The sequence below is a fragment of the Scleropages formosus genome, chromosome 18 (genome assembly GCF_900964775.1).
Source record: "Scleropages formosus chromosome 18, fSclFor1.1, whole genome shotgun sequence".
In the NCBI taxonomy this organism is placed as follows: Eukaryota; Metazoa; Chordata; class Actinopteri; order Osteoglossiformes; family Osteoglossidae; genus Scleropages; species Scleropages formosus.
Window position 1 is genome coordinate 19,082,624 of NC_041823.1, and position 23,153 is coordinate 19,105,776.

Here is a 23,153-nt window from a genome sequence, read left to right on the forward strand (position 1 = left end):
CTGAACTTGAGGGCCATGAAAAAGAGCGGCGTCGGATGAACGAAGGATGCGAGACGCGGAATAGGCTGATGTTTGCTTCCTTGCACATAAAAAAGGTAAACCAGAGGAAATTACGGGGTGAGGTAAACCAGGGGATTACTGAGAAAACTGAACGTAGAAATAAAAGGACGAGGCTCTTTTCGGGTGGCTCGATACATACGTGCGTTTTGCTGACGAAAGCTCAGGAAAGAAGCGGGAGCGGCATTTCTCAAGGTTAGAAGGTTGTTTTATTCATAGAATTCTGGCCCTTAGGCAGTGTGATGCTGCCAGTATTTGTATGAGGTGTATTAGTTATTCACAGCATATCCCCTCCACCTCCTCCCTTGTCTGAATATCTTCGGAGGCACTGCGGTTGTCTGAAAGGGCACGTCTTCTAATTATTGGGTCAGTGGCTTTAGTCACCTTGGCAACAACACCATTTGCACAACCTGATGCTGAGAACGGGAAGGAGGACAAACACAGAAAACCAAAATTGCGGTCATTATCCTACAAAGGTGGCTGAAGCAAATTCGGAGTCTGATGCGTCTTCGGACAAAAGCGAACGGCTGCAACATTACGGCTTTCTTCGAGGGAAAAGTCGCAGGAAAGACCTCAATATGGCGATTTGATCATGGCTGTTACAAAAGGCCGTTGCCTTCAAATTATGGATTTACACTATAATATTGGTATCGCCCATGCAATATAGATCCCATTTTCATAAACTTTATATACACTGTACTCATACTCTATACCATCCTGCAGATATTCTTTAAAAAGGATCCACTGTACGGAATCCAATTCTGTCGTCCGTAGTTCATGGAGTCAAAGGATATATGACTTGTTCCCGTGGATCAAAACATTCATCCTTTGAAGGAAGGGAAGCAGAGAACTTGGAAATGTCATGGTTATGCAAAGCTGCGCATGCGTACGCAACATATTTTACCTCCAGTATTTCTCTCCACATGGGGTTCGAACCCAGCTCGGGCTGTGTGGAGTTCTCCCCATGTCTGTGCCTGGGAAAAAAAGTGACAGAAGAAAGCATTTCCATCCCCTCCCTTGGCATGGAAAGTGGTCAAGGACACGTCTGTTGTCATCGTTCTTCTCCACGCATAATACAAAAGGCTGCGGAGTCCTCGGCACCACAGGAAGAGGCAAAACCAAGCCGAAGTTTCACGGTGGGTCATAAGAAGAGCAATATGGCCATCGGGTGACCAGTTGGGACAATCACAGGGGAAGTTCAACACGTCAAAGCAAATCTCACATCTTGTCAAAGGCCCAGAGTTGCTCAGTATACAGTGTGCAGTGTAAAGTATATAGTGTACAGTATACATCGTGCAGTATACAGTGTGCAGTATACAATGTACAGTATGCAGTGTATGGTATACAGTATACAGTGTACAGCATACCGTGTGAAGTGTGCAGTGTATGGTATACAGTGTACAGTATACAGTGTAAAGTGTGCAGTATACAGTGTACCTTATGTAGTGTATGGTATACAGTGTACAGTGTACAGTATACAGGGTGGAGTGTGCCGTATGCAGTGTACAGTATACAGTGTGCAGTGCATGGTATACAGTGTACAGTATACAGTGCAAAGTGTGCAGTATACAGTATACAGTGTGCAGTGCATGGTATACAGTGTACAGTATACAGTGTAAAGTGTGCAGTATACAGTGTACCAGATGTAGTGTATGGTATACAGTGTACAGTGTACAGTATACAGGGTGGAGTGTGCAGTATGCAGTGTACAGTATACAGTGTGCAGTGTATGGTATACAGTATACAGTGTACAGTGTATGGTGTACAGTATGCAGTGTACGGTTTACAATTTACAGTGTACCATGTACAGTATACAGTGTACAATAGACAGTGTATAGTATACAGTGTGGAGTGTGCAATATGCAGTGTACAGTATGCAGTGTATGGTATACAGTGTACAGTGTATGGTGTACAGTATGCAGTGTACGGTTTACAGTGTTCTGTGTACAGTATACAGTGTACAATAGACAGTGTATAGTATACAGTGTGGAGTGTGCAGTATGCAGTGTACAGTATACAGTGCAAAGTGTGCAGTATACAGTGTACAGTATGCAGTGTATGGTATACAGTATACAGTGTACAGCATACCGTGTGAAGTGTGCAGTGTATGGTATACAGTGTACAGTATACAGTGTAAAGTGTGCAGTATACAGTGTACCTTATGTAGTGTATGGTATACAGTGTACAGTGTACAGTATACAGGGTGGAGTGTGCCGTATGCAGTGTACAGTATACAGTGTGCAGTGCATGGTATACAGTGTACAGTATACAGTGCAAAGTGTGCAGTATACAGTATACAGTGTGCAGTGCATGGTATACAGTGTACAGTATACAGTGTAAAGTGTGCAGTATACAGTGTACCAGATGTAGTGTATGGTATACAGTGTACAGTGTACAGTATACAGGGTGGAGTGTGCAGTATGCAGTGTACAGTATACAGTGTGCAGTGTATGGTATACAGTATACAGTGTACAGTGTATGGTGTACAGTATGCAGTGTACGGTTTACAATTTACAGTGTACCATGTACAGTATACAGTGTACAATAGACAGTGTATAGTATACAGTGTGGAGTGTGCAATATGCAGTGTACAGTATGCAGTGTATGGTATACAGTGTACAGTGTATGGTGTACAGTATGCAGTGTACGGTTTACAGTGTTCTGTGTACAGTATACAGTGTACAATAGACAGTGTATAGTATACAGTGTGGAGTGTGCAGTATGCAGTGTACAGTATACAGTGCAAAGTGTGCAGTATACAGTGTACAGTATGCAGTGTATGGTATACAGTGTACAGTGTATGGTGTACAGTATGCAGTGTACAGTATACAGTGTACAATAGACAGTGTACAGTACTCAGTGTACAGTATAGAGTATACAGTGTACCAGAAGGTAACAGGCATGAAGTTGACTCCTGTGTTTTGCGCTCAGGTACCGGATTTCACGTTTTGGACGAACCTTGAGTTGGAAATGTGAGGCACCCTGCTGGGTGGGGCTTTGGGTTCTGTCTCAAGGACTCACTGTACTGCAACCCATGTGCTAAGAATGAACATTTCTGGCCATCCAACTACAGTAGTGGCAGCCTTTCATAAAAAAATATATCGTTTGCGATCCCGTCTATAAGATCTGTTATAATCTGAGAGGGACAGGATGCGGAATAATACACCCCCTGAGTACCTCACACTGTACAGCACGATAATGAAACGTGTCAAATGTTGATGATGGTGTAAAACCGGCTAGAAGCGGGTGTGACGAGTAGATGTGGCAACCAACTGAAACTTTGTGGGTTTTTTTGACTGCACCGGTTCGGGAACACTGCGTGTTTTCGGACGATAGCTGTGATATTTGCACTTCATTGGATAAAGACGGTATTGTTTCATTATGGCTGGATACAGAACGTAATTTTGTTCCTGTGGGGCCAAGGTGCAGGGATGGCCATAGGAGGATCTCATGCTGGACATAGATTTATGAAAGGGCAGCTTGGAGGACCTTCTCCTCCGGCTCTTATGCCTTTGCGCTCACGTTAAACGACCTTTCGTCCTCCGACCTCCTTTCTTAGGAAGGAAAAATATCCTCACAATGGCGAACTGTTCCGAGTGCTTTCTCCATCAGATGAAAGGAGCAGTTTGGAGGAGGAAGTGATTTGGCTGAGACTGTGCATCGATCTTCTCTCTTTCTTTCCCCATTTGAAAGGTACCGGTTGAGAAATCAAGCGGCCAGAATAGAAAGTTTCAGGATCCCACAATTTTGTTCCAAGTACAACGCAGCAGTATTTGCAAAAAGTTGTATATTTGTATTATTTATTTGTTTAGCTGACACCTGAATTTCTCCAAATTCACTTTTAGAGTTATGTATACTATTTAGTATACTGTATATACACAGTAATATACTAGTTATTGTCTACTAAGCTACTTACAATTATTTACCCATTTATACAGCCGGGTAATTTTTACCAGAGCAATTCAGGGTAAGTACTTTGCTCAGGGGTACTACACTGGCAGCATGGATTGGAACCCTGGTCCTTTGATTACAAGGCAATTGCTGTAAGCACCAGGACTCCTGCTGCCCATACTAACTTTACTAACCTGGAGTTAAAACAATGTTTTCAAACAAGATTGCAAGTTATATTATCAAATAATAAGAAAAAAGACAATACTGTATATGCAGCGGGGAGCGTGATGGCGCAGCGGCTTGGCTGGGTCCTGCTCTCTGGTGGGTCTGGGGTTCGAGTGCTGCTTGGGGTGCCTTTTGATGGACTGGCGTCCCGCCCTGGGTGTGTCCCCTCCCCCTCCAGCCTTGAGCCCTGTGTTGCCGGGTTAGGCTCCGGCTCGCATTGACCCCACTTGGGACAAGCAGCTTCAGACAGTGTGTGTGTATGCGGTGCGGTTCAGAACACCGTTTTAGTTTAGTTTTACGGCTAAACTAACTCCAGAATTGCTTGGTCTTGTTCAGGTCCTGTGATTGCAGCCGATTTCACATATAGTGATAATAGAATCTAAGCTGAGGAAGCAGGTTTTGTTGTGCAATATTCCTCATGATGCAAGGGCAGCCAATGAGTGTTATCGACAGGAAAGTGGGGGCACTAGTGGCGGAAGTGCAGGGTGTGTGTCGAGCATTAGAATGCGGCAAAGAGGAAGGCGCCGAAGATGCCACGGTCATATCAAACTTCCAGAATACCAGTGAAACCCTAAAGCAAGTCCTAGGTCCTGGATACAACAACCCCAGAAAAACACTGACAGCTCCTCTGGAGAAAAGTGCAATAATTAGTCAATGCTAATATAGAGCACTACTTTTAATTGCCAGATGGTCTGGCAATATGCAAATGCAAAAGGCAACACCCTGCCAGTAATGACCAAACTGTGAACTGATAATATCTGATAAAACAAGGAGATATTCCGGCATGGTGGTGCAGCAGGTAGTGCTCCTCACTAACAGCACCTGGGCTTTTGGGACATTGCTTAGAATCTGGTTCACTCCGCATGCAGTTGTTCTCTCTGTATCTGCGTGGGTTTCCTCCGGGTGCTCTGGTTTCCTCACATTCCAAAAATATGTCTTTAACCTGAACTGGCAACTCTAAAGTGAATATTTGCCTGAGTGGCTACCCTGTGATGGAGTGGCGTCCCATCCCAGGCTTACCCCTTGTTGTCTTGCACCCGGGGGTTCTGGGATAGGCTCCGGACTACGGTGATCCTGATCAGGACATGCTCTTCGAGACAGTGAGTCAGTGAAGTACGTATTCATGATTCTTATGGAAGCAAGGCTGCTGCAGACAGTTAACCGATCACAGTCAGTCTGCTGTGTTACAGAAGTAAAAATATTGTGTTAAAATCTGCACGCAAGTCTTCCTCCTGAGAACAATTGTGTTGTGGGGGTTAAACGTCTGAAGGAGAGAAAACAGGCAGGCACCAAGGAATAACTTGTGCTGGGCAAACTGTGGAAGTTCTAGTACAAGTCCATGCAAGAAAGGCCAGCTTCTGGATGTGATCAGCCAAGATCCTGTGAAACAGCGAACGAAATTTTTTTGGGCAGCGGAGGCCAGCTGAAGTATACGGCTAGGTATATTACCATAGTATGTCTCTAAGTATCTCGTAAGTATGTGATCATCTAATCGTCTGATTCCACGACACATCATGCTGTTACAACCCACCACAGAAAATAATACCGATGGGAGAAAAAGCGTTTCTCTAAAACAGACACAGTGATTTAGACACATAGACGTTTTATGATTTTCTTCTTTTAAAGACAGTGTTGCTCTGATCTTTCCTATAGACCTTCTCTACGAAGGGACAAAGGTCATGCATGATTAGAACATCAAGGGAGGGAAAATGGGCGTGTTAGGAACACCGGGAACATGGAACCCGAGCCACGGCCGAACCTGGACGCTCGGTGCGCTTTGCCACGGGAAGCCATCAACGTTATAAAGTGACCAGCAGCCTTGGGCTTGGAAATTAAATTACAGCTTCCGTAGATTGCAGCATAGTCACGACAGTTATACTGCTGCTTTTTTGTATTAGACACATCCAGACAGGTCCTCCGCCTCCACACCGGAATGCCTACAACAGGAGGGAGGGCAGCCACCGACACCTGGATTCCCCCAGGTTTATTTTTCTCCATTTGTCACTGGGAGTTTTTTTGTTTTCCTCTCCGCTGTTGCCAGCTAGCTGACTCTCTTTTTTATTTATATGTATTATAACTGTAATTTTGGATTATTCGTGTTTAGCACTCTAACTTCGTCAGGCGAGAAAAGCAAACTGAAGTGAAAAACTAAATCAGCATAAGAACAGTTATTAAGGGCAGGGAGGTTGTCGGTTCATGTAGTTGGGGCCCTACTGTTAAATCCTTTAGAAAAGTGGATAACCTAAATTTGAGCTTTAAAATTGTAGCTCTAAAATTCTGCACTCTATAGATAATCATACACACACACACACACTTTCTGAACCGCTTGTCCCATACGGGGTCGCGGGGAACCGGAGCCTACCCAGCAACACAGGGCACAAGGCCAGAGGGGACACACCCAGGACGGGACGCCAGTCCATCGCAAGGCACCCCAAGGGGGACTTGAACCCCAGACCCACTGGAGAGGAGGACCTCAGTTCAACCCACTGCACCACCGTACCCCAATAATCATACATTTCTTCCAAAATAAAGGCAAACTACAGCAGGTCCCCTACGTACAAACTTAATTAGGACCAAGAGTCGGTTTGTTACTTGAAAATTTTGTCAGCTGAACGGGACACAAAGTGGACTAGGGGCTCATCATCAGTTCTGTAATTCTATGACACGCTCTTCTATGGATCTAATGTAAGGTTATGTATTCTATGTGCGGATACTCGTGTAATGCGTGTGGGCAAAAACGTGGTTTTGGAGTAAATGACCGTAGTCTGACTCAGCCTGTATCTGTATCTCTCTCTCCGTTGGTGAAACGCACCTCCTTTTACCGTGAGTCGTATGTCGCTTCGTAGAAAGGCGTCCGCTCGATGAATAAAACGTAAATGTAAATGTCAGCAACGCGACAGCTCCGCATTTTGAACTGGAACAGAGCGGCGGACTTTCTCTCTCTCCCACCTCTCTCCCATGGAGACCAGACCATACAGCTTCCGTCCTTGGTGAGTCGAGATGAAAATGCATGTTAGTGGGAGATCTGCTGTTATTGAAATAAAAATACAGGAGCTGCTTTTGCAGCTTGTGGCGTCTTCTTCGTATCCATTCATTTTATTCTCTGTTATTTACATTTTTCTGCTGCGGATGAAATGCTTAGATGTGACAACGAGCAGCTGCGTGACACAAATCTAATACTTGTAGTTCAGCCCCCATTCTTTACATGTCCACTTGACTGGCATCATTGTGATCCAGCGGGGATCTTACAGCTTTCAGACGGTGCAGGACTGACCTTTACGGTCTTATCGGATGCCTGTCATCAGCATGTAAAGAGCAAGGTTCCACCTCCTCTTTCCAGCCCCCACCGCATGTCTACTGCAAGCTCAGGCAGCTGTGGAGAGACAGAGATGCCAGAGATGTTGTAGAGAGGTTTTGTGTGGAATTTTATAGTGGAATTTTAACATTTTTCCGAGAAAAACTGCTGGGCTTGGCATGGAAAAAAGAATTTACACATGTGCCGTAATAAGAAAAAGAAGCCTATAGATATTGGATTGTAAATAGAATTTTAATATCCATAGAATTTTAATCAACCAGAAATTTTCAGCACACCTTGCTGACACATGGATGCAGGTGAGTAAAGAAATTAACTAAAAATGTCTTAAAGAAAGAGGGAGAGTAGTGGCACAGTGGGTTGGCCTGGGTCCTGCTCTCCAGTAGGTTTAGGGTTCAAGTCCCACTTAGGGTGCCCTGTAATGGGCTGGTGTTCTGTCCTGGGTGTGCCCCCCTGTGTTGCTGGGTTAGGCTCTGTGACCCCCCCCCCTTTGGGACAAGGGGTTTCAGAGAGGGAGGGAGTGTGTGTGTTAAATCATGAGAGAAGAGTACATGCATCATTTTGCAAACAAATTTTAAAGCTTATTATCACTGTGCAAAAGGCTGATTTAAGCAAACCCATAGAAGCTCCGTCGAGCGAAGCTTTCATTGGTGCCTGCGCAAGCACATGGTCCCAGAAACCAAAAACGCAAGAGCACGGAAACGCAAGTGAAGATCTACGCCGGACCTCATTTTAAACGTGTTTCACATATTCGTTAAAGTCGCCGACGAAACGTCAGTGCGGTGCCTCCAGGACGAGCTCACGTAGCATGCATTCCCCATCGGGCCGTCACGCCGCTGCTTAGCCGTACGCTGCGTACAAGGCCCACGATTAGACGTCCGATAATTATTGTGCAGCGCCGTCATCCTCCTCCGTCTTGTGTTCTCAGAATTTCCCTTCTGTAGCAGAGCAGAAGGTCTTGCAGGCATGACAGAGCTTCCTGTGTTTCCGAGGAGGAAATTGGCTAAGCGACGAGGGAGCAACAAAGCAGAGAGTGACAGAGACACGCAGGGACACCAAGGAGCGGCGCCTAGAGTGCAGAACATTGTGACAAAAGCATGTGCGCTTTCAACAGGAGCTGGCAGCGTGGTGGTTAGAGCTGCTGCATTTGGACCCGACGGTTGCAGGTCCAAATCACGGTGTAGTACCATTGAGCAAGATACTTACGCTGAATTGCTCCCATAGAATTTCCTGGCTGTATAAACGGGTAAATAGATTAAGTTCCGCTGGAGAAAAGCATCAGCTAAATGAAAAAATGTATCAGGGAGGCAGAGCTGCTCAGTGCCCTGCACCGATGCTACTGTGGGCCGGAGGGGGTTCCTCAAGTTTCTTCTGGTCGTTCCAACACTCAGCTCAAGAGACACCAAGGTCACGGAGAGGTGCAAAGCGACCAGATGCTTAACTCCACACCATGATCGCAACATCATCCGAACCACTTGTCCCATACAGGGTCACAGGGAGTCAGAACCTAACCCAGCAACACAGGGTGCAAGGCTGGAGGGGGAGGGGACGCACCCAGGACGGGACGCCAGTCCATCACAAGGCACCCCAAGCAGGGCTCGAACCCCAGACCCATCAGAGAGCAGGACCCACTCCAACCCGCTGCGCCACCACACCCCCTTGTGAGAGCCATGCTCATCAGGTAGATGCAGCAGGAAATGGTACCTGACTGAACGACTCAATTGCTTTAAAGCTAAAATGAACAAAACCGCACACTAATACTGGATATTTTTATGATATGCACCTGATTGGGTCTGAAAACTCAGCTTTTCGGATTCACTTCGCCCACGACCTCTCCAGCTCATGTATGGTGCAAATGTTCATGCACAGTAACTTTCTGATCATCCCCAGATAAGTCTTTACACAGCTACTCCTGTATTGTATGTAAATGTTTGTGTACCTTAAGAAAAAAATTGCCTATCCTGAGTTTTGTGCACCTACTCGTGCGATGAACATCGGTGCATAAAGTGGAAAGAAGCAGCTTAAGGTTTACTTAAGAATCGCACATCTGCAGCTATGTCTCTTTCTCCTAATGTCATGTACAAATCGTATTTTCTCTGAGATGTACGTCGCTTTGGAGAAAAGCGTCTCCTAAAACGAATAAACGCAAATGTAAATTTGTGCCGGAATCAAACGAGGTGACACGCTGACAGATCTGAGCTGCAGCTGATTTTCAGTCACCGTATCTGCCACCGCTTCTGTCTCATGCAGGGTCGCTGCCTGCGGAGGGATGCGGCTGACGCGGTGGTTACAGCTGCTGCCTTAGTATATAACAGATCACGGGTTCAAACCTCACTTCCAGATATAGTAGCCTTGAGCAAGATACCCTAAACTGCACCAGTTAGATACATAAATGTGTTAAACAATTAGGCTGCTTTGACACACTTGCTGGATTTTGTTCTGATCTCTTTGTCTATTGCCCCCCCACCCCACCCCACGGTCAGCCCCATCTGTTTTTTGCACCTGAGGGGCTGTGGTGTTCGGAACCTCCCCCTACCGGTCAACGCACTGCGAATGACCAAGGGCCACTCCTCCTCCACACCAGCTGGCCCCCACACCGATCGTATTGATCCCGATACGCCGATATCGATCCTGTCCGCCTACCAGCACGTTTCCCTTCTGAAAAAAAAAGCAGCGTGGCCCATATATTACAGCTGTACTCTTACACAACATGTTCAGCGTGCGTACAAATCCACTTTCGAGTGCAGTGTAAAAATATACATTGTGAAGAGCAGATCTTCATGTAGAGCAGCTCAGACTGAGCCATGATTAATAGGGCAGACCCCACAGGTCAGGTATGAGTCTTCCTCTCCATCCATCGCAGATCGCACACCTGCACGTGACGCGTCCCGCTCACACAGATCTCACACACGTCTCTGCGAGGCGCCAAGAGAGCAAGATGAGTTTATTTGTAGCTATGAATTATACTGTCACCACCATGACCGTCGGTGCGCACCGCCAATGCCGCACCACTGCGTGATTATTACCCCGCTGTGTTTTCACCTCGGCCTCAAGACCCTTCACCACGCGCTCAGCGATCCGCGAAGCGCGCCGGCGAAGGCGAAGGCGAAAAGGCACGCGGTGACGGCGCGTGAAAGCGAGAGCGCGCGCCGCGGCTTCCGCGCGCCGCCGCGTGCCGCGCTTCCACAGAACTGAGCTCGCGACGCGCCGTGTCGTCACAGAGGGGAACGTGCGGCTGGACATGTCCCACCGGCCTACTTAAAACGGCACGCGCGCCGCGAGCTTCTCAGTCCTCGCGGCGATATTATTGGACGAGGTAGAGAGAAGCGCCGGGCGGAAGACGCAGAAATTCGCTGTTCTGTTGTTGCAGTAGCAGCATCGCGAGGACGAGACGCCTTCACTGACTGACACACGAGGAGGATCAAGCAAGGTAAATATTTCCTGTGTGCACTTACTCACTTAGTTTGAGCTGCGACATCCTCATGTTTCCGCAGTGATGCAGAGTGAATGTGCAGCTGTGTGTTACACCCGGATCATACATCGTAGTAATGTCATCACCGGCATGATGGATCCACTAATGCAACAGGCATCTGAAGCCGCATTTACTCCGTTTTTACTCATCCTCGGACAACTGTTGACATCCGCAGGGCCTCCCCTGCTCGGTCTGCACAGGAACTGCCGCGATCATAATATAATAATAATCCAATGACACAATAACTTCGATCATCACGTTGCGATCATAATGAAAATAACTTTAATAACCTGCTGCAATAATTGCCCTGTTTTGGGTAGTATCCTTTTCCATTGATTGCGCAATTAATTGTCACAGTCTTGGGCTGTAAGTTTTTTCTCGGGGCTTTCTGGGCACTGATTAAATGAAAACAAAAGCAAATGGAACGCAGGCTGCAGGACAATATAAATGCACAGAGAGGTGAAAAGTGTACTTTGAGTGGATATGGGTTCGCTTCCCCTGACGCGCAGTGGCAAACCCTAAGGGACACGCGGGACACGGGGTTGCGCTGTACTCATCGTGCCCTTTTCTGCCTTGAGCTCCGAGAAGACCGGCGGATCTTGGCGGAACCGGAGGCTGCGCTGCGAAGAAGGAGCTGCTGTCAACATGATGGAGATCGAACCGGTGAGCGACTCCTTCAGGTTCCTTCGGGGCACCATTAGCGCGCGCCCTGTCCTCCTGCTCTCCCCTGTCCCCCTCTTATCCTCCTGTCCCCCCCGTCCTCTTGCACTCCTCTGTCCTCCTGCCTCTCCTGTCCCCCCCGTCCTCCTGCCCTCCTGTCCCCCCCATCCTCTTCTGTCCCCCCCCCCCCGTCCTCCTGCTCTTCCCTGTCCGCCCCTGTTCCTCCCTGTCCTCCCCTGTCCCCCTCTTGTCCTCCTGTCCCCCCCGTCCTCCTCCTCTCCCCTGTCCCCCCCGTCCTCCTGCCCTCCCCTGTCCTCCTGTCCCCCCGTCCTCCTGTCCTCCCCTGTCCGCCCGATCTCCCCTTTCATCAACGGTTTGCGCTCCGCCTGTGAGCGGCCGCGCGCGCGTTTGACTTGACCGACTGACTGTGAGCACAACAGATCGCAGCAGGAAACAAAAAATGCGAATAAAATTTGCGTCTGTGAAAAATGAAACGGCAGAAACTGGCCGGGCTGTTGTTGTTGCCGCTCTCGGAGACTGTATGTACTGTACTTGGAATCACGTGTCTTATCTGCGCCGCTCCATCTGCTGGGGAAGCGCGCTGTCTTTGCTCTGCATGTCCGTCGCTTTGAGGAGCGTCTGCGGAACTGAACACGTGTCATATTGATAGAAATGTAAACGTAAGGGTTGTGCGAGAGCGCGCGCGGCGGGGACTCGACACGGACCCGAGACCCCCCATTCCGAGTCGTGTCCGGGCACGAGCGCCCGCGCGCGCATGATACCGGCACTCCACATTCCACCACGTTTGGGCCCCCCCTTTTTTTTTAATAAACTTCCCATAAATGACTTCGATCGTGACGCTGCTGCAGTCATAACGAAAATAACTTCAACAAACAGCAATTATTGCCATGTTTTTGGTGTTATCCCTTTTCTTTAACTATTATGCCGTTTATTATGCTGTTTTTTTCAGTCTTAAAGCACCATTTAAATAAAAATGATACGCATGCGTTCCCAGAGGCCGCAGCCTTCTTTCACTTCTCAGTAATAATCTGCTGCCTCCCCTTTCACATTGATCCTATTGATGAGCCCATCCAGCTGTTCAGGGAGCTCTCCCCTGGAATTCCCTGCCCTTCTCTACAAAGTCATTTCAAATACGAAATATCAATATGTCAGTGGCGCTTTTTTACATAAACATCAGACTGATCAGCGCCATGCTATAGATTCGTAGAAGGCCTGCGTAATATTGGAAATAACAGAAGGTGGTTCATATAGAAACAAGTGTCATGTGGTGATAGGGAAGAGAAAAAATTTAAATATTTGTAGTAAACCGCAGGTGCAGTAATAAAATCTTAATTACATTCTGTTTGCCTCTAAATATGGTTTTGCGTGTATGCTGGAGAGATGCACGAGCTGTGTACTGCTGTAGATGAGGTATCAGAATAAGGTATGAGAGGGAGGTAAAGTTGAAGGCCGGGGTAATTCAGTCAATTAATCACGAACACATTGTGTAAGTTTCTCTTAGCAACAAGTGCCACGTGTTTCTGGCTTTGCGGCCTGATATCATTGTGTTCTCATGACGCGTTTACATTAGAAACACAGCGCAGAGAAATTGAGATATAAAACATTGAGATGTATTGAGATATTCAGAAATCGACATATGTTATCAACTGAAATACTGGACGCAGTGTTGAGTGACACCTTGAGGGTTTGCATGTATTCACTTAGGAGACGCTTTTCTCCAAAGTGAAACCAATGAACGCCATGTAGTGTTATCAGCCCACACACCTTCTTCACCGCGGTGACTTACACTGCTAGATACGCTGCTTACACTGGGTCACTCATCCATACATCAGTGGAACACACACACACTCTCTCTCTGTCACTCACACACTGTGGGTGAACCTGAATGGCATGTTTTTGGAGTGTGGGAGGAAACCAGAGCACCCGAAGACTTACACTGCTAGATACACTGCTTACACTGGGTCACTCATCCATACATCAGTGGAACACACTCTCTCTGTCACTCACACGCTGTGGGTGAACCTGAACGGCATGTTTTTGGAGTGTGGGAGGAAACCAGAGCACCCGGAAGACTTACACTGCTACATACACTACTTACACTGGGTCACTCATCCATACACCAGTGAAACACACTCTCTCTGTCACTCACACACTGAAGTTACTCAGTGCACCATAGGTGTGAACAACAGGCTTTGCCACTAGTTTTAAAAGAGTATAAAAGGTGAAATAAATTCCTTTTCTGAACAATTGTTTTGCTTTGCTTGCTTTTACTTAAATCACACATGCTGTAATCTAAATTCATTTAAAACTTTTAGACAAAATTGTGCTTAGGAACTCAGTACTGAATCAGCTTGAGCCTGAAAGAAAGTCAGAAGCACGCTGTACGCTCACGTTCCAGGAAGGTGTTGTCGCAACCGCGAGACGGGAGGCGAGAGCTCGGACCCAATCGCGGTGGAGTTTTGTTTATGATCGCTGGGCAAGACGAGACTCGTGGTCAGGGATGGGCGCGGTCTCAGGAACCGAGGCTCGGGGATCGTTCGGCAGGCGAATTCGAAGTCGTAGTCGAGGTGGGGAGCGATGATCGGAACCAGAGCGGTCAAGTCGCGGGGCAAGGAAACGGGGCGAGGAGTCGTGGGCCGCGAGTGGACGGTTGTCTCCGGGAGATTCCGCAACCCGAAAGCGGTGGTTGGGCTGCTTTTAAACCCCGTCCCCCCGTCCTCCCCTGACCCCCCCCGTCCCCCTCTGTCCTCCTGTCCTCCCGTCCTCCTGCTCTCCCCTGTCCCCCCATACTCCTCTGTCCTCCTGTCCCCCTGACCTCCTGCTCTCCCTTGTCCCCCCGCGTCCTAACTGGGGCGCGGTCGGGGGCGTGACAGGTACCACGTTTTGGACCCTGGAAAAAGACGTTTTACCTACTCCCCCTACCTACCCCGAACCGTGAAATGCGTTTTTGGCTCTTTTCGCTGCTTTGGGCGAAAAAGTCTGCGACGCAAATGAATGATGTACTTTTACGTACAGAGCTGCACGGGGTATCAGACTGTTCTGAATGGCCTCTGTTCCGGAGCGCCGAGTGCACCATGAGCGCTGCTTGAGACTGCAATGGGGGTGGGGGTGGCACAAGACTGAGTGCAGAGGTGGGCGCTCAATGGCTTCTTGTGTAGCGTGTCCCGTGACAATGAACGCCGTGGATCCAAGGAAGCTGAGGGTTTAAAGACTGGGGACAGTGTCCGGCCTGGCGCGCACGCGCAAGACGTACAGACGTGTAGCCCCGCGTGTTCGTTCATCGCGTGCTCTTCCCCGGTGCCGTCTCACCATTTCCTGACCCTCTCACCCGCAGAAGACGAAGCAAGTGACGGGCTACTTGCTCTTCTGCGTGTCCACGGCGATTATCGGCTCCCTGCAGTTCGGCTACAACACCGGAGTCATCAATGCCCCTGAAAAGGTGTGTGTTTGTGTCTGTGTGTCAGTGTGTCAGTATTTGTCTGCAGAGCAACACTGGGATTGGTTGATTTCAATAGTAAATGAAATCAGTTTTTCTTGCTGAGAATAAATACACGTTCGCACGCGGTGTCTAAAACCACTTGTCCCCTGCGGGGTCGTGGTGATCCGGAGCCTAATCCGGCAACCCAGGGTGGAGGGGATGCCAGTACAACACGAGGCACCCCCAGCAGGGCTCGAACCCTAGGCCCACCAGAGTGCAGGCAGAGGCCAAACCCGCTGCACCACTGCACCCCCCGTGAATAAGTATGTAGTGTGATTGAACATCTTTTTTTCTCTGTATTAGTCTCACACGAGCCTTGACTTCTTTTGAAATTTAGGAATTTTGAAAATGAAACACGAAGCGGATGAACTTGTGTCGAGCCTGGAAAAAACGGTGAATAATAGCGATCGAAAGGAGGAGGATGTGATGAACTCCGTTTCCCGCTTATACCGGAGTGTGGTTTTTTTTTGCTTGGCAGGAGAGCAGGATGAAAAAAACGCGATCGTTCCGAGCGAAACGCAGGGCCGTACCGGGCGTGACGAAAACCCTTAAAGTCAGGACCGTGGTTGTCCTTCACGCCAGCTGTGGCGCAGCTCCGCCCCACAGAGGAAGCAGAACTAGGGTACAGTGGAGCTGATTTGTTCCGGAGGGTTCCGGTATCAGTTTCATCATACTGACATTTACCTGACATTTCTCCAGAGTCACATACACTGATTTACCCCTTGATACAACTGAGTAAGTTTTAGTGAAGCAATTCAGGGTAAACACCATGTTCAAGGGCACTACAGCAGTATGTGGAATTCAAGCCTATTCACACTTTGTGTGAGCGTTGTGATGTTTTGTCTCACATGAATAATTACTAGAGCGTTAATATGCGTTCATTAACATATACTGTGCTGTATCCTTTTATTCAGGGACAGTCTCTTCTAGCTGTAGCTGGTAGTGTAGTGGTTAGCGCTACTGCCTTTAGACCCGAAGGTTGCAGGTTTAATTTCTCCTGTGGAGCAAGGTACATACCCTAAGTTTCTCCAGTAGAATTACCCCGCTGTATAAATGGAGAGGAAATCATCAGTACCTTAACATTGTAATGGCAAAATGCATCAGCTAAAATTTCTCAGAGACTTTTCTCCAATGAACTTTACGTAGTGTTATAAGCCCACACACCTTATTCACCGTGGTGACTTACACTGCTAGATACACTACTTACAATGGGTCACTCATCCATACATCAGTGGAACACACTCTCTCTGTGTCACTCACACACTATGGGGGAACCTGAACAGCATGTTTTTGGAGTGTGGGAGGAAACCAGAGCACCCAAAGACTTACACTGCTAGATACACTACTTACAATGGGTCACTCATCCATACATCAGTGGAACACACTCTCTGTGTCACTCACACACTATGGGGGAACCTGAACAGCATGTTTTTGGAGTGTGGGAGGGAACCAGAGCACCCAAAGACTTACACTGCTAGATACACTACTTACAATGGGTCACTCATCCATACATCAGTGGAACACACTCTCTCTGTGTCACTCACACACTATGGGGGAACCTGAACAGCATGTTTTTGGAGTGTGGGAGGAAACCAGAGCACCCAAAGACTTACACTGCTACATACACTACTTACAATGGGTCACTTATCCGTAGATTAGTGGAACACACACACTCTCTCTATCACTCACACACTAAATAGATGTAATGTGAATGCAGCCGTGTTACCCGAAGGTCATGGGTTCAAGCATCCTGAATTGCTCTTTTAAAGATACCCTACTGGGTCGCTCTAAAGTGCGTTCTGTGTAGTTGTACGATTAGCAGCAGCTTTCAGTTATTTTCTCTGTTTTCTCAGTTCTTTGCTTTCAGTTAAATTTCGTGCATTGCTGATCTGAAGTTCACTTCCCCTTGTGGTACCAGGGGTTGCAGAACCGAGCGCACCCAGATGGCTGCTTCCTGCTCAAGCGTCAAGGAAACAAATTGTGATATAATTTTTTTTTTTCTCACTTTTTACTGATTAATATCTACGAAAACGCGACCGAGCGCGAAAACGCGGCGGAGCGCGCTGCTGTCTTGTACGCCACCTCGCGGGCTGGAGAGTTACAGCAAAAGGCTCCGAATGAGTCTTTCCCTCCTCTCTCATGTACTCGCAGATGCAACGAAGTCCAAAATATGTGTCAAGATACAAGCCGGCTTCGAATCAGTCGTAAAACAGTAACCGTGAACATGTCACCCGATGCGGTTCGTGACATTTGTCCCCTGCACCCCTTTATTGGCATTGCAGAAACTGCAGACCTTCTTCAATGAGACCTGGATTCAGCGGAAGGGGGCGCCCATCGACTCCGGCGTGTCCACTGTCATCTGGAGCTTCACCGTGGCCATCTTCAACGCCGGGGGCATGATCGGCTCGCTCGGCGTGAGTGCCATAGTGAGCCAATTCGGGAGGTAAGCGCGGGCCGTCGAGGGCAGCTCCCGTCTCCGACTCCAATCTGTGCGAAATATACCGAACCCCGTCTGCCTCGTCTCGCCCCACCCAGGCGGAAATCCATGTTGCTCGCGAATATCCTGGCCCTCGTTGGAGCCGCCCTGATGGGCCTCTCCTCTGCGTGCAAGTCCTTCGAGATGTTGATTTTGGGACGGCTGGTCATCGGCACCTTCTGCGGCCTCTGCACCGGCCTGACCCCCATGTATGTGGGAGAGCTGGCGCCCACCGCAGTCCGAGGGGCGTTCGGGACCCTGCATCAGCTGGGTGTGGTCATCGGGATCCTGGTGGCGCAGGCAAGCGAGCGCACCTTTCGTCGGTAGCTCCCACGGTCGGAGCAAAGTCAGGGTCTTGACGGGCTCTTGGATTTTCGTCCGTCGGCATCCTTAACGACGAAGGAGCCTCGATGAGAAATAAGCGTCATCTGTTAATCGTGCGGGCTCTCCTGTTCCGTTGTCGGTGAGCTAGACTTTTCCATAGTGATGCTGGCCAGCTTGCGGTGCTGATGAAGCTGCCTCCCCTCCGCAGATCTTCGGTCTGGAAGCCCTGTTGGGCTCGGACTCCCTGTGGCCCCTGCTGCTGGCCGCGACGGCCCTGCCGGCGGTGCTGCAGAGCGTCATGCTGCTGTTCTGCCCGGAGAGCCCGCGCTACCTCCTCATCAACCTCAACCGGGAGGAAGAAGCCCACGCCGGTGAGCCCGGAGCCTCGGACGCACCCGGGAAATATGAGGGATTTTGAACTAATTTGTTTCAGATGTTCCCGTAGACGTTACCGAGCCCCCGGTGAAGGGCTGGCCGTCTGCTTACCGGAGCTTAATTATTGTTAATATGCCACAGGTCGCTGCCGCAATCTGTCCTGTTTCTCATTATGGGTTTGTGCGGCTGTCGTCGGCGCTATTTGGGTCACGTTCGGCGGCTTCCCGACAGCTGGCCGGAATAGCGCGCGGCTGGTTTTCGCGCGGCCCCATCCCGTGGCGTCCCTCGCGTTTATCAGGCGCCGACTTTCCCCGTGCGATCCGCAGTGCTGGTGCGCTTGCGAGGGGGCGAGGACGTGAGCGCGGACGTCGAGGAGATGAAGGAGGAGAGCGCGAAGATGGCCATGGAGAAGAAGGTGACCATCCTGGAGCTGTTCTCCAATCGCGCCTACAGGCAGCCCATCCTCATCGCCATCGTCCTGCAGCTGTCCCAGCAACTCTCGGGCATCAACGCGGTAGGTGGACCGCGGCTCCCGCGCTTACCAGCACGGCGTTTGTTCAACAGGCTTCTGCCCTCTCCGTATGACCGTCGTAGAACACGGTCCATCGGCGAATTGCTCTTTTTTCATATTCTCGCGTCTCTCTCTCTCTTTCCTTCTTCTTCAGGTGTTCTCTTATTCCACGGGAATTTTCGAAAATGCCGGTGTCACCCACCCCATCTACGTCACTATTGGTACTGGAGCGGTGAACACGGTATTTACTGTGGTATCTGTAAGTATCTGAGCTGACTTTTCAACACGGTGTGGCTTCAGGAGGGACGCTGTGCTCGAATTAACAGCTTTTGTGTGTGTGTGTGTGTGTGTCAGCTGTTTTTGGTCGAGAGGGCGGGACGAAGGACACTACACCTCCTCGGACTGGGCGGGATGGCCGTCTGCGCTCTTCTCATGACCGTCTCCCTCCAGTTGGCTGTAGGTTCAGTACCCACGTAATTTTCCCAGTATTTTAAATATACATTTTTAGCAGAGATTCATTTCTGGCAGCGCGATAATGCTATTCCTCATCGTATGGCTACACACCACGCATAGACCGATCCATCTGTCGGCTTCTCCCTCCCCCTTTTGCTCTCTGTCTCAGGAGGGAACGAAGTCCCTGAACAACCTGTCCATCGCAGCCGTGTTTGCCTTCGTAGCCATGTTCGAGTTGGGACCGGGGCCGATCCCCTGGTTCATCGTGGCTGAGCTCTTTGCCCAGGGACCGCGTCCTGCCGCCGTGGCCGTGGCCGGCTGCGCCAACTGGACCTCCAACTTCCTCGTGACTCTCACCTTCCCCAAGCTACAGGTGCCTCCTTTTTCCGCTTCATATCCGCGCGGTGGTGCCCGGGAGAGCGTAGCCGTCCCTGCGGCTCTTCGCCTTCCTCCACGGTTACGGTACGATGACGTGTTTATGGACCGTGAATCATGATGTTTAAAGGCGAACTCTAATAATCATCATTCGACTGAGAAGGTCTGCGACTCACCCGCAAACGGGCCTGTATGTCCAACAGAATGAAACCCGGCGGCAACGTCCCATACCGAGCAGTTCTTAGTAATTCCGTTATTTCCGTGCTGCAATATTTTACTCGTTGTTGGCAAAAGTCGAGAGTATATTTTCATTTGTTACTAACGGACTGACTGGCAAACGGATCTCCAGTCTCTTACAGATTTCCTGCACCCCATCATTTAAAACAGCTTTTCGGTTATTTGAACTTTTCGCTGAGGAATTTAGGAAATCGTGAAAGTTTCTTCATTTTTACGTAAAAGGTCCAGATCCTCAGCTATAACGTACCTGCTAGCGCGTGTCGATTTTTTCCTCGACGTATCGATCCGCTTAAATGGGTGTAGTCGCTGTAGAGTTTTTCAGCGGAGACTTTGTTTGGAAGGTGACAGCGAGTGGCTGTTTTTACGTCTGTGCTCCTTCTGCCAACCCCAACGTCCTTGCGCCGGGGTCGCAAAGTCGCGCCGCACCGCACCGCACCGCTGCTTATGTTCTCATGTTCCCCTTGTGTTACCAGGAGCTCTGCGGCCCCTATGTCTTCATCATCTTCGTCGTCTTCCTGCTTCTGTTCTTCGTCTTCACCTACTTCCGTGTCCCCGAGACCAAGGGGAGGACTTTCGATGACATCGCTCAAGGTTTCGCGGGCCCCGCGGACGCGGTCCGTAATCCCGGCCGAGCCCCGTCCTCGCAGGGCGGCGTGACCCTGCCGGTGTCGCCCACCGCCGACAAAGTTCCGATGGTGGAATTCATTGGCGAGCACCGGACCAATGCCGTTAGCTCTAATGCTTAAGCCAAAGGTCAGATCACAGGGCAGGCGTTAAAAAACATCACTGTACCTTTATAGGATATATTTATGGATATGTGTAATGGGCTCAGAGAGGTGCTAGCACTGACAAATGGGGTCAAATATTTTTATGTCACTCAAAGTTTTATAAGTGCAGCAGTCTAGGCAAGTGGGTCCGTGTTGAAATCTCAGCTGTATGTGGATGTATTATCATTATTATTATTATTTTTATGTTCAAAAACTAGAATATTTATGCATATATGGTTAAGAGTTAATGAAATATTATCAACTATAAAGCCTAATTAGCATACCACTGCCAAAGCTTTAGAAGAAAATAATACACTCTGAGGTTGATAGAGATTTTAGATTCATATTAAATAACTATTTATGTTATTTTAAATGTGCGAAAATGTATTTTGTATTCTGATGTGGATATTTTACAGTGTCCAAAGCAGTGATTTGTATGTTCTCCGCACAGGGAGACAAAGCCATCCATTGTTTTAACCTTTAGCGTAGATTATGTTGCTCAAATCTGAGTAAAACACATCGTCGGGTTGATGCAGGTGCTTCGGGACCATTGGGGAAACTGAACCCACGTGAGGAAAGGACAGAGAAACACATTTGGAAACTCACGTTAATGGATTGCGAATAGGGAAAAGAGGGGGGGGGACATTAGGTTACAAAGGTTTTGTGGGAAATTTTTAATGGCAAAACTGCTTTCGGTTGCGATGTTACGAGCAGGTGTCATAGTTCAGACTGAGCTCAAAATAAATCCGTGACTTGAAAAATTACTATTTCGTTATCATCAAGGCAGCTGGATGGCTGAAACGTAACATGCTTTCATGGTGCAATAACATGTTGGTGGTACTTGAAAAATATAGAAATTAATAATGTGTTGAGTTTATTATAGTTACTGTGGCCCTGGTGTTGAGGGATCTGTTGGCTTTTGCATTTCGAGAGAGTTGAGAGAGGCAAGAAATGCTTTATGTCTAAATATCTTGGCGTTCGGATACGTCGACGTGTCAACTGATGCTCGTCTGTCTCTTGAACTGTAATGTTTGCTAAGGTCTGGGTGGAAAAGTATTATTATTAGTAGTATTATTTGTACGCCAGTAACCAGCACTTTTTTTATTATTATTTTTTAACTAAACTACTGCTGCTTTGTTACTGTCTGTCTGGGGTGTTTAATTTTAACGTTGGGACTGTGTTGCACTTAAAGACGCATTCATCTGTTCCAGTATCCCTAGAGGCATTCAAACATCTCCCGCTGGACTCCGCTCCATTCCTTCTCTGCTCAGTAGCGCGCTTTTGTCTACTGTGGACATTCGGTGCAGCCTAAAACCAAGATCATTTATTAACAGTTTTTAAATATATTTTTGTACGTTTGTTTTTTTTAAGGTTTATAATGGTTATTTATATATTGCTTGTGACAAAGGAGTTATATTGACAGAGACAGAGTCATTTTGCAAGTAGACAGAATAAGGGATGAATGGTGTTATTTATGTCCTCTGTTACACAGATTGCGAACAAACCATAAAAACAGCAAAAAGCATTGAGATGAAAAAAAACTCTTCCTTGTCACGAATGTAAATTTCCTTGCACTGATTTTACTGATTATTTCCTGATTTTTTTTTTAATTTTTTTATAATTTACCTTATTTTCCGTGCCACTAATGTCTAGTACTAAGTATGTGAATTAAAATGTTTAATTATTTTATGGATATTGGTGACTTAATTCCGTTTTGTGTTTTTGACTTTAGTTTCTTTCGATCTTTTCAACATTTTCATTTTACACAGTCGTTCAGCGGATGCTTCGATCGCATGCTTGTTTTTAGCTTTCATCCTGAAATACTTGTACGGGCTGAAAGTTACTAACCGAACAGTTAGGGACGATGCAAAAATCGCATACAAAATGTAAAATAATGTAATGTATAGAGCAACAACCAAAACAATACTAAGTGAACTATTTTAAATATTATGCACAACAATCACACTGATATATATTTTTTGCACGTACCATTGCATGCAGTAAATGACATCGTATGTATGCATCACACATGCACATATATAATGGAAAACGATTATGGAAATGTTATGTTTTCACGTGTGTCAATGTTTTTTAACGCACCTGGTGTTATGAGGGCTTTATGTACTGCCGGGCTTTTCAACTCACTCCAAATCCTGCAGCTTTTCCCGCTCCACTTGAACCGCGGGAGCCTGGGAATGAACAAATCGGAATCGGAATTACTGGCCGACCGCAGCAAAAAGCTGGAGCAAGGCCCTTCAGGACCATTTATGAATATCCCAAAATACAAGAACAACTTATCTGAATGTCTGTCTCACTTTGTATCTCTCTACCTCCCTTTCGCTCAGGTGTCACTTAAGTCTTACTCAGCATTCCTGGACTTTGTTTCCCAAAACCATCTTAACGTGAGGATGACAGCAAGTTCACTGACTTTCTATGGAGCTATAGTTAAATATTATACTACAGTCATATAGAGTTTTTCCAGTATGACAGAATTTTATTCTGTCATTTAAAACTTAAA

The 23,153-nt window shown here is 47.8% G+C and overlaps 1 protein-coding gene across 1 annotated transcript; it reads left to right on the forward strand.

Annotated features, from left to right (window-relative positions):
- Positions 1 to 10,668: 10,668 nt before the first annotated feature.
- slc2a3b (solute carrier family 2 member 3b) lies at positions 10,669 to 21,610 on the forward strand. Its single transcript, XM_018735883.2, has 11 exons — positions 10,669 to 10,916; positions 11,537 to 11,621; positions 14,974 to 15,078; positions 17,400 to 17,560; positions 17,653 to 17,893; positions 18,126 to 18,288; positions 18,619 to 18,806; positions 18,958 to 19,062; positions 19,158 to 19,259; positions 19,426 to 19,629; positions 20,342 to 21,610. The coding sequence occupies exons 2-11, from the start codon at positions 11,604 to 11,606 to the stop codon at positions 20,612 to 20,614; spliced, it is 1,560 nt and encodes a 519-aa protein (XP_018591399.1). The 5' UTR covers positions 10,669 to 10,916; positions 11,537 to 11,603; the 3' UTR covers positions 20,615 to 21,610.
- Positions 21,611 to 23,153: the final 1,543 nt, after the last annotated feature.

What these genes read in the sequence shown, in the direction of transcription:
- slc2a3b (XM_018735883.2), top strand. An exon ending in GGAGGAAGAAGCCCACGCCG is followed by an intron (nt 18,289 to 18,618) that starts GTGAGCCCGGAG and finishes TGCGATCCGCAG; the next exon opens with TGCTGGTGCGCTTGCGAGGG. An exon ending in TCACCTTCCCCAAGCTACAG is followed by an intron (nt 19,630 to 20,341) that starts GTGCCTCCTTTT and finishes TTGTGTTACCAG; the next exon opens with GAGCTCTGCGGCCCCTATGT.